General features: G+C 41.6%; 1 protein-coding gene across 2 annotated transcripts; it reads left to right on the top strand.

Moving 5' to 3' along the window:
• The first annotated feature begins 783 nt into the window (after positions 1-783).
• Positions 784-7,845, top strand: LOC131880086 (ETS translocation variant 4-like). 2 transcript variants are annotated; one of them, XM_059226596.1, is made up of 8 exons: positions 784-1,332; positions 2,003-2,198; positions 3,248-3,481; positions 3,718-4,078; positions 4,553-4,725; positions 5,949-6,157; positions 6,605-6,713; positions 6,803-7,845. In XM_059226596.1, the coding sequence occupies exons 1-8, from the start codon at positions 1,174-1,176 to the stop codon at positions 7,654-7,656; spliced, it is 2,295 nt and encodes a 764-aa protein (XP_059082579.1). In that variant the 5' UTR covers positions 784-1,173; the 3' UTR covers positions 7,657-7,845. The 2 variants fall into 2 exon arrangements, with proteins under 2 accessions (XP_059082579.1, XP_059082587.1); XM_059226604.1 differs by lacking the exon at positions 3,248-3,481.
• The last annotated feature ends 2,759 nt before the right edge of the window (positions 7,846-10,604 follow it).

The following is a 10,604-nucleotide window of genomic DNA, read 5'->3' on the forward strand; positions in this document are numbered from 1 at the left end:
TCAAAATACTGTATTGAAGCAAATCGAACTCATATTCTCCTATGAAGCTCTAGTTTATCATAAAGTCATCATCACGACCGTCCATCGCATTATTTTCACTTTGCCTTAACTCTTGAGCTAAAGGTGGACTATTTGCGAACAGGCATAACCGCGTTATAAACCATGTGAGATGCCAGTTTTTGAATCATTTTTGAGACCATCTTTGTTTAGAAAAAAAAGTGCACTAGGCCAGTCCAACAAAAAGTCCTAAAGTGAAAGGACCCAATCGAGCCCCAAGATTAAGCATAACCATGATGGGGCCAAAATAGTAATCGAACGATCTTTCTTTTTTGAATATCAATTGGCCAAAGAATAAGAGTTTAAAGAATTTGAATATGCTTCTTGCAAAATTACTGCTTGGCAGTTAATCAATAAAAACTAAAAGTTAAAGACCAATCGTTTCAAATTTTAATTTGCAAGCACTGTTAAACACTCACGAAAGTGGTCGGAGAGAACTACATTGCAGTGAAGCCTGTTTGAGCATGGTCTCTTTTAAGTTGTAAATAATCTTCGGAAAATATGATGGACCATTATTTTGAAATGGAAAGAAGATTCCGAGTGTGCCCGTGGCTTGAAAGCCAGGAAGTTTCGGAAGTAGCGGATCAGATATTTTCCCTCCTTCTCCCTCCATGGACTTCTCTTGCAGCCTTCACAGTCCATTCGACCGGATCCGTCGTTTCCGCTTCCCACTCATCCTCAGTTTCAGGCCTGTTCCAAAAGGAAGACCTCATGTTCCGAAGCTGCTCGAGCGTTTCCCTTTTTCCCTCTCTGGCAGCGGAAGAGGAGGCCTCCGTCAACCGATATCGTTTCAGCGGAGGACAAGAAGGGGAAATGAGACAGCAGATATCCGTCGCCTCCTCGGTCCTGTGAGATTTTCGAGAGTGGCGGAGAGACGAAAATGGGAAGGCAGAGGCGAGGACACATGACGTCACCATCGGGAACACTATCGGATTGAGGCGAGGACCCTTATCCTGGAGTCAAGTGGTGTGGAGGAAGAGAGCTCTTCCTCCTTGGCCATTGCTCGGTGCCTTGGCAGGTCTTCTTGAGGGGAGGGGATTCTTCCTGTTCGTTGGTGTTAGTGTCCGGTGGAAGTTGGTCTCGTCCGGTTCATCCTTCCTCCGGATTGTGGGCCTCATGATGACCTCGGAAGCTCTTGATTCATCCATCTCCAGGACAAGGGAAGCACCAAGTTCCACCACTACGAATCTCATAGTGACGACTGAAGTCAGCCAACCAGATCACAACCAGGAAGTGGCGTCAAGCTATCACAAACTCAGTGGACGACTCAACAATGTAAGTTTAGACACACTCGACCCATCTTTCTGTCACACCCATATTTACCCTGGGGTGGTAGATTCGAACGGGCTTCCTTTGTTTGCCAGTATCCATTTGCAAGAGGTGATGATGGAATGGTGCCGAATGATACCACCTCAAAAATCAACATATCGACCATAAGATTACAACCATAGTGATGTAAAGGAGGAACCTCGCAGGTCAATTTACGGGAGGTGAAGAACATGTTTAGATTTTCCAGGCTGGTTTTCATAATCTGTGACACTCAACCTGGTTTTTGTTTGATTGAGATATACGAATAGTATCATGAAATCCCCAAATGGTCCAATTGATAAGGAGAAAAAAAAGAGGACGGGGTCAGGAAGTACGAGAACAATAGAAGCTTTCTTGACGATTCAAGGTTTCAAGGAAATACAAGGGTCTCTTTTTGTTTTCCCCGTCTGAAATTATTACATCAGACCGTTGTTTAATCCGTTTTTGACAATTTTGACAATCAATATGTTTCTACTTGAAGCCCTTGAGGCCCTGAAGGGAATCTGGTAAAGGTCGATACAGCAATACCATTCCAAATGGTAATGATTGTGCAACTCAACTTTGCCTGGAGACTAACCTAAATCAAATTACTGTCTCGTCTGAATGGATTGACTCGGTGGTTCTCTTTGCTTTTTAGAGTTCCCAATACATATTCCCCAAAAATCCTCACCACCCCCACTATCCAGCCTTCGATTCCTACGCGACGATCTATGGGTCAAATTCTGGTTCTGGTTATGTGTCCCAATCGCCTTACAGCCCTCACCAAGCTTATTCTCATCCTATGATGGCAAAAAGACCCTCGAATGGATCCCCAAAGAACGGCAACCTTCCGCGTAAGTTCCAATAGCTAATTTGTTCCGGTCACACTCAGTCAATGACCCTTGGCGCGATGAGTACGTTTTTCTTCGTTTTGGCGCGAACTTTGATCAATGGCCCTATTTATCTTCGGTTTCCTTGGAAAAAATTTGCTTTATCTGTTTCATAATTTGGATGATTTCTCTTGTGCCAAGTTGAGACCAAAGCCAAAATCAGTCTGTAAAGGGAGAGCAAATGTGAAATAGAGTTGCTATTCCCAATGGCAAGCATTCCAGTTCGAAGCATCTTGAGAGTGAGCCCTATTTTTGGTGTCTAGAATGAGTTTCATTTAGTGTCAATTTTGAAAATGACTTTTCGACAAGCTTGTCAAAATTGCAAAGATCAAAATGATATTACAAGGAAATCAAAAACCTAAATTGATCACATCAAGGACTATCTCGACGAACTCGTTGGTAGACCAAATATTACATCAAGATTGACAAGTAATAAATAGACGAGTTATAGCCTTTTATTTTAATAGTACGGGCGATTATACTTCCTGTGGCGGTTAGAAAAGCCCGTGAAAACACCAAAAGACATTTGAAAGATACTCGCAAACAATCGTATTTCAAGGTATTTTTAGGAAGCCTGGTTACATCAAACAAGGTTCACTCCAGTCTATTTTTCATTAAACAGTGCATTTTCAATAATAGGCCTGTTTTTAGCCATCGAAGCGCCATTTTGTACTTCATTACATCGTTTCAATGGCTTGGAAGTTTGACAGTACTTGTAAAAGTTCGAAACTAAACGTCATGTTCAAATCTTGGTTACAAAAACTACCCTTCTTTTTGACTTCTCAGCGGGTTGATGAAATGATTCTCAAGAAAATGATTGAACGTTGGTTATCATGGCAGTTTTAAAATTTGAATCTATTTTACAATGTTGAAATTATTTTGAGCCTTTTCGTGGCAATCGATTTGGGCAAACTAAGTTGATATTTTGTAGCAGGGCGTGCATTCATTTCTCGTTCATCTAAGTGACTCTGTTCTCTTTGCTTATAACGTGTTTTCCTATCTTTTTGGTACAGATTCCAATATGGCTGCAGCTGCCATGTTTTCAGACTTCTTTTCCTCTAACTGTTCTTCAACTCCTTCTCCTTCAACTTTTGTCTCTCCTGCTCTAATCAATCAAGATCTTATTATGGCTGAGCATCAGGCCCAAATTCACCCTTCTTCTGCTGTTGTTCCACCTTCATCTCACCACCAGCAGTCACAACATCACCATTACAATCTTTGGCACCATCCTCACCACACTACTGAAGGTCAGGAAACGAGAAATGCCCCCACCCCCCCTCCATCACCCAATCTAGAAATGACGGAGTTTCGCTTCATCTGAGAGTTTCTCGATTTGCATGTGAAGTTTCATATTATTTCTCTGAGACTCCCAGAAACTCCGTGACCCACTCTAGAATTGCAAGCAATTTCAAATCTTGCATGGCTTTGACATGGCAATCAATGGTCGGGTCTTTTAAATATCAACCCTCGGCATCTGTTGCAGGAGGCTCCATCAAATTGGAACCCCATTCGCCCGAGTATCTTCATCACCGCTTTGGCAATGTGCCTGCCCTCAAACTCACAGAGGGACCCCCTCAAGAAGCGTCTCAACATGGAACAACGGGGATTGGAACGGGGGGAGGAGAAGGTGGAGGACTACTTCATATGCGAAGTCACCATTGGACTTCTCGGCTGGAGTCTGACGAATCGGCCTCGATAGGGGCCTCGTTTGGGAGCAAGTCAGACCACGAGGAGTCGTCTACCACAACTTCGAGTGAAGGACATCATCGAGAAACTCATTTGAGACGAGACAATCGTCATGAACTGTTGCCTCATTGTTTGCCAACAACGAAGGAACCAAGCAGGTAAGGCGCAAGGATGGATCGGAACCTTTGGAAAGGAACATGGTTTAATCATTTGAGGGTGGGTGGAACGCGAAGGACAATGCGTTCTTGTTTTGATTGTCTAAATCGATCAGTTGCACCAAAACACGAATATTGTTCTTTGAAACCTAACAACAGCTTAGCAAATTCCTGAAATCCATTTCATTGTGGAAAGAGTTTTCTTTGGAAAAAGACTACCTCCAGTTTGGAATTAGAATCTATGTCTGATCAATTGGCTGTACACCAGAGAGTCTTTCCAATCCCAGATTGTCGATCCATTACCTAATTGGCCAAAGACACTCTTTTGAATGGACATTATCTAACTAACGTCAGAACCAGACCGACATTCCTTTGTGCAATGAACTTTTTTGATCTATTGTGAGGGAAGAATCTGTCACTTTCAAGTTGCCCCAATGATCTTGTCCCTTATCTCGTGATTGCCCTTCTCACCCCAAGTGACGTTTTTCATGGCGAGGATCCGGATGATCCCGAAGCCGAATCTGGACAGAGCTGTATGGATCCAGATGATGACAGCCATGACCACCCTCGGACCCCAACCATCCCAACTCAAATAGACACCACTCCGACAGCCGATCCGAGCATTGGATCCATTTCAGTTGAAGACCAAGGTAAGTGGTTGGTGTTCAATTTGATGTACCGGAAGATTTTGGGTATTTTCTTTCGAGAAACTCCCTTGAGATGCATGGATAAGTTTTGTTCCAACTTGGCTAATGGAATTAAAAGCCTTTGAATGAAATATTCATAACTCGAAAGAGAGGCTCACTTCTCAAGCCTCGAGAGATTGAAAGTAGCACAAATTTGGAACAACAAACCGATGTTCCACGGGGAAGAATGTAGTAGGAGTCATAAATGCCAGAGAAATGCATGACAATGGGAAATCTGAATAGATGATGGCTTCCCCTCGATTTGAACGCTCAATCTGTTGGTCTTTCTCTTTTCCTCTTTGCTCTTTGAATGCCTGTCCATGCAAACGATGGGCTGTTTGTTCCGCTGATTCTGTTCCAATTTGGAGCACAATGACTGCGGACTTTTATCAAGTGGCAATTTTCGATAAACTTCGACTTTAGTTCATTCTCATTACGAACATTATGGAGTCAGTTCTTCAATGGCCCTGCTACCATTTAAAACAGTTATCTATTGTCACATTTGTCACGATCAATTCTAAGCCAATGTTTAGGGGATATTAATGGATGGTATGCAAAATATCATTTTTTAATGAGAGTGGTGTAACGGTGTATTTCAACTCAATGAAATAGATGCTGGCCGTTTCCCGTGTGCTTTTTCGCGTTTCGTCAGCAAATCTAAGTAAGGATAAGAAAGTATCACACAAATGCCTAACAATTATTCACATTATTGATTTTCAGCTTACAAATTCAACCTTAATCGAGTAAATCTCAAGAATTGTGTGTCCTTTAAAAAAAGTTGATACTTACACCTTGTTTTTACTTCTATGCTCCGATTTCCTACTCAGTGTAGTGCTGTAAAGAGTTGAATGAGGCAAAATTTCTATCCAATAATCAGAAGTCCTTTTTTGATGAATGTTGTTTAGTACTACCGAAGCAATGAAAGATGAAGCCACGAGTATGGTTGTCTCCCCAACCAACCAACCAACCAACCATTGGTTACGCTATTTGATTGGTCATGGATTGTTGAGGAGAATCAAGATCGTCATCCTCACTCGTGGTTAGGGATGTCACATAAATTGCAGCTGCTCGTTCTCTTCCTCTCGAGCCCATAAATGAATACTAATCACGTCCTCGAGGCATTATTGTTCGTTTGACAAACCCTCCACCATTCATGAGTTAAGTTCAAGTTCATCTTCTGATTCTAGACGACAAGAAGGACAAAGATGATGAGACATCTTGGACATCTCGGGACAAAAATGCATTTATCCAGCCTAACACCCCCTATTACCATCGCCGAGGATCCCTCCAGCTTTGGCAGTTCCTCTTGACTTTGCTCAATGATCCTGAGCACAATCAGACCATCATTGTTTGGACTGGACGAGGATATGAGTTCAAATTGATTGAGCCCGAGGAGGTGAGTTCACTTGGGCAAACACAGGGTGGAACAGCACAGGGAAAAGTATAGAAGTGCAAACATGGATCCCCGGGCCGAAAAAATGTGGAACAAGCTCGAGCTTGATCATCATCCATTCTCCTCACATCCCTCTTCCAGAGATTGAAATTGAATCAAAACTTCTTATCATAACAGATCTTGCAAATTCTTTCAAATTACCTCTCAGCTCCATGAATAGAGAGTTGATAGAATAATCAGTAGTGGCAAGCAGTACTCTTATGCTCGACCATACTGGCTGGATAGGATGAGAGCGGTAGAGACCGAGGTTGAGGGCTCAAAAGTGGGATTTTTTTTCTTCTTCGTCTTGACTTTATGAAGGGAGGATATCGGATCTGTATTTTTGCTCTTTCTGGCCCTCTTTTATCCTTCTCATTTCCTCTGCTCCTTCTCATCTGGATTTGGTTTCAGGTTGCTCGACGGTGGGGGATCCAAAAGAACAGACCCGCGATGAACTATGACAAATTGAGTCGCTCCCTTCGGTATTATTACGAAAAAGGGATCATGCAGAAGGTAGCCGGTAGGTTCAATCAACCAATATGAAACATAGTGTAACATTAACTCAAGACACGAAATTAATCCAAGCCTCTTCCCTCTTTATATACGTAGGTGAGCGATATGTCTACAAATTCGTGTGTGATCCTGAAGCTTTATTCCAAATGGCCGTGGCCGAGAATCATCGCAATGCATTGAAGGTGGAAGTGGCTTCAGTAAAGTCTAGTTCTGGAACCACTGGGGAACGGTCCCACCACCAGTTTACGGACATGTTGAATCAAGCCTACACCACCCATCTCCAAGCTCAACTACAACAAGTGAACTTTCGCAATGACGACCCTTTGAAACAAACCACCGCTTTCCATGGGAGCTTCTTGCCTCAGGTTCCAATTGGAGAGCTCAAGGATCACAAATCTGAGTCGGAATTCAATATTGGTTCTCAACAAACTGTTAACTTTCCCGGATATTACCCGAGTTCGACGGAGCATGTTAGCTCGAGTCAAAACCACCACCTTCAGCACCAACACCATCAGGTTCAACATCAGGTCCAACCTGGACATGGCCACGAGGGACATGATCTCTCGTCGCGTTACATGAATAGTCAATATTTGCAGTATTACCAACAACATCAGCAGCGATTTGCCAACCGACACCAAAGCGGATCCATGGGGGAGAAATCTGAAATTAATCTCCTAAGTGGATCCGCATACTCAAGTCAGGTGGAACGAGGAGGGAATAACGTCGAGGCCAAAAGGCTTTTCAATCGCAGCCCCGGGCAAGACCACGAGGATCCAAAGACCGCCGAGTCCAACAACAACAACAACAACAACAACGACAACAATAGTAATAACAACAATAACATTGATGATCATGAGAATGAGGACCCTGAATTTGGACATGCCAAATCTGACCCAAGAACCCACGCTCCGAACAACAAAGGGTATTTTCTGCCCAAAGTTGACTATTAACAGGCTAATTCAGCACGCTGAGATTACACTATGGGGTCATTTTCAGTAACATTATTTGACCATTGTCTGCTATTTAGAACTATAGAGATCACAAAAAATGTTGATTAGATTCCAAGGACTTACATACCGCTAGATTATACTCATTTCCATGCAACCGTCAATTTTTAGTGTTAATATACTTGAATGCTTCCCTGAGCTACTTCGATTAATTGATGTGTGACCTTGCCTTTGCTGACATGAGTGTCATTAGCCTTGGATGAGATTTGATCTCAGTTAAGAAATGGACTCATACTTATTGTTAAAAGATTAGCGCCCAAAAAATTGGAGAGGTAAAAAAAGCTCGAAAAAGACAAAGGGCTCAAACGGCATATTTTGCTTTGTAACGATTGATGTTTCAAGACGAGAGACAGGCAAAATATTCAAAATGGCATAGTCTTTTAAATACAAAAATGTGCAAAAAAATAGCCTCAAAGGTGCAGAAGAAGGTGTGAAAAAGGCCAAAACGTGTAACAAAAGGTCAAATTGAAATAAAAAGAAGGAGTATTCAAATCCTTTTTTTAAAGTTGTACGAATTTGAATAGTGCCTTCTTAACAAACCGAATTTTGCCTCAATTCTGGACCAAATTGACATAACTTTCTTTGAATTAGGTGAAGGCATGCTTCCCCTTGCTTATTTTTCCTCTTTTTCCAGCAGCAGATTGGCAACATTGATCTAACTGAAGAAAAGTTGAAATTTTTCTTCTTCAAAAAGAGAAGATAGCTTGCATTGACGAGATAAGGAAACCAGCAACGTTGCATTTCATTTTTGAGGCTGCTTAACTTTTCTCTTAGGACTAGAAACTGGCTCTTTTCATTTGTTTTCCCTGTTTCTCAACCAAAAGTGAAGTATTTTGACCTGCACAATTCAATACTTGACGTTAGTTGTTCAAAATTCAGCTTTTTATATCTCTATTTTGGCCGCAGCCTTTGGTTTTAAACTTTGAAACCAACTCTCATAGTATAGGGCTTGTCTAGTAAACGCGCTCGTGAACAACTGACCTTATTCCATGGATTAAAATCAAAGGCAACATGCCCAGCCAAGCCGCACTGTACATGCATTGAATTTTGACATTTATTCCATTTTACATGCTTGTCTATTTAAATGGCATTTTGGTATTGAGCCAATTTGATAGCGCGTTCACCGAATTACGCTAAACCTTTTCACTTTGTTGGGTTTTGTAACAAAGCTCACTCAAAATCCCTTGATTATTGAGAATTCAATGGGCGGATGATGCGTATTGACTGTGATCTTTGTCTTAGTTCTCCCTCCCAAAAATACCCAAAATCAGGGTGCCGGACCTCATTTTTCCTTGAATTTCCTTCACTTTCCTATTCCTAGTCACCCTTAGTTCTGCTGCCGAATGCAACTTCCAAGATTGATTGGACCAGGCTAGAGACCTCGAGACCAGGCCAAGGATACCTTTAACAGGAGGATTCGACATGGCAATCGGCGAAGCTGGGCCACTTTGTGAAAACGACATTTCAGCTCCCAAAAAGTCACAAGGGATGCTGCCATACATTATGAAACATCGATTTAAAAGAAAAAAAGTCGTGTTTTTATTACAAAATGTTGAGTTATCTTACTTTAAGGGAAAATATTGAAAGTTTCTGGTTTATGTAGTAAAAAGTTTAGAGTTTTAAGATTAGCTAATTATAAAAAATATGTGCAGTCTGACCTCAAATGACAGTGCCTTTCTACGTGTTTCCATTTACACCTCCATCAAAGAGCTATGAAAAAAAGAAAAATCGACCTGGCTCCGCTGATGTCCATTCCTGTAGTTAAAGGTCTCTCTGACCAGGCTTGGGAATCAAGAATGATGTGTTAAGAAGCTCAAATGTGGACTAAAGTTGGGTTGAAAATGAAATTGAACTCACTGGGAACTCTGATACGATTCAAGTTGACAGAGAAGAAGGCATAACTCATTTGTTTGGCCGTTTTTCAAGTTTATGCTTGTCCCTGTGTTTGGCCATCCTGTATGAAAATGAGGAATTCGTTTCCACCTTAGTCAAAATACATGCACAAAGTTCAGCTTGGCCAAGCAGAGCTCTAAAATCTTTAAGAATATGTCAACAAAACTAATTTTCATCAAGTCCAACTTTGGTGCTTGAGACTGAACTGAAAGTCTTGCTTCAAGTGCGAATTGAGAATCCAGGCCCTGATTTCAACCAAAACAACAGTTTTAGACCAAAGTTGCAAAAAAGAGTGCAAAATAAAGGTAACAAGGATGCAAATACAGTTGAAAAGTGCAAATGTGTAAGAAAGTGGTCTTTAGTGACAAATATTCTTTTTATACAATTTGCCCATCCCTATTCATGACCTTGGGTAAAAATCGACCAGTGTTCCTTTTATTAGGATTGGTAGAGCTGATGTATAAACCTCTGTAAACCTCACACTGTTTGAAGCTAGGCCACTGGAATTATCGGAACATAAGGCAAAATTTGAAGTGACATTGGTTTGAGATCTCCTTAATCAGTTGATGGCCAGGCCTTGGTAATGTAGTACCCCTACGTGCTTTCGTGAACGCAAATTTTGAAATGCGAGAGTACTAATTTTACCCAGTTGCATTTCAAAATGTGCGTTCACGAATTTATCTGATACTCGCAATAGGTGCAACTGGGTACAAATCGCATCTCAAAATATGCACTCACGAAACCATGCGGGGGTACCCCATTCTTTTTAAATTCATCTCAGAGTTTTTTTGAGGTTGTTGTCGGACATTTTTTAAGATACGTCATGTCAAAACCTCCCCATTACGTGAATAGAAACTTTCGGCATCCATGCTTATCAAATACTTAGCAATGCACTCAAGGTCTTTACCTCTTGAGAAGAAGCCATATTGCCAACTCGGGGAAACCCTGAGTCTAAAATATCAATGTGCTTTTTGAGAACGATTTCAAACGTTCTCATT

The sequence above is a fragment of the Tigriopus californicus genome, chromosome 1 (genome assembly GCF_007210705.1).
Source record: "Tigriopus californicus strain San Diego chromosome 1, Tcal_SD_v2.1, whole genome shotgun sequence".
Classification (NCBI taxonomy): domain Eukaryota; kingdom Metazoa; phylum Arthropoda; class Copepoda; order Harpacticoida; family Harpacticidae; genus Tigriopus; species Tigriopus californicus.

What these genes read in the sequence shown, in the direction of transcription:
- LOC131880086 (XM_059226596.1), top strand. Translation starts at nt 1,174, where the DNA reads ATGATGACCTCGGAAGCTCTTGATTCATCCATCTCCAGGACAAGGGAA. An exon ending in ACAACGAAGGAACCAAGCAG is followed by an intron (nt 4,079 to 4,552) that starts GTAAGGCGCAAG and finishes TCTCACCCCAAG; the next exon opens with TGACGTTTTTCATGGCGAGG. An exon ending in GATCATGCAGAAGGTAGCCG is followed by an intron (nt 6,714 to 6,802) that starts GTAGGTTCAATC and finishes TTATATACGTAG; the next exon opens with GTGAGCGATATGTCTACAAA.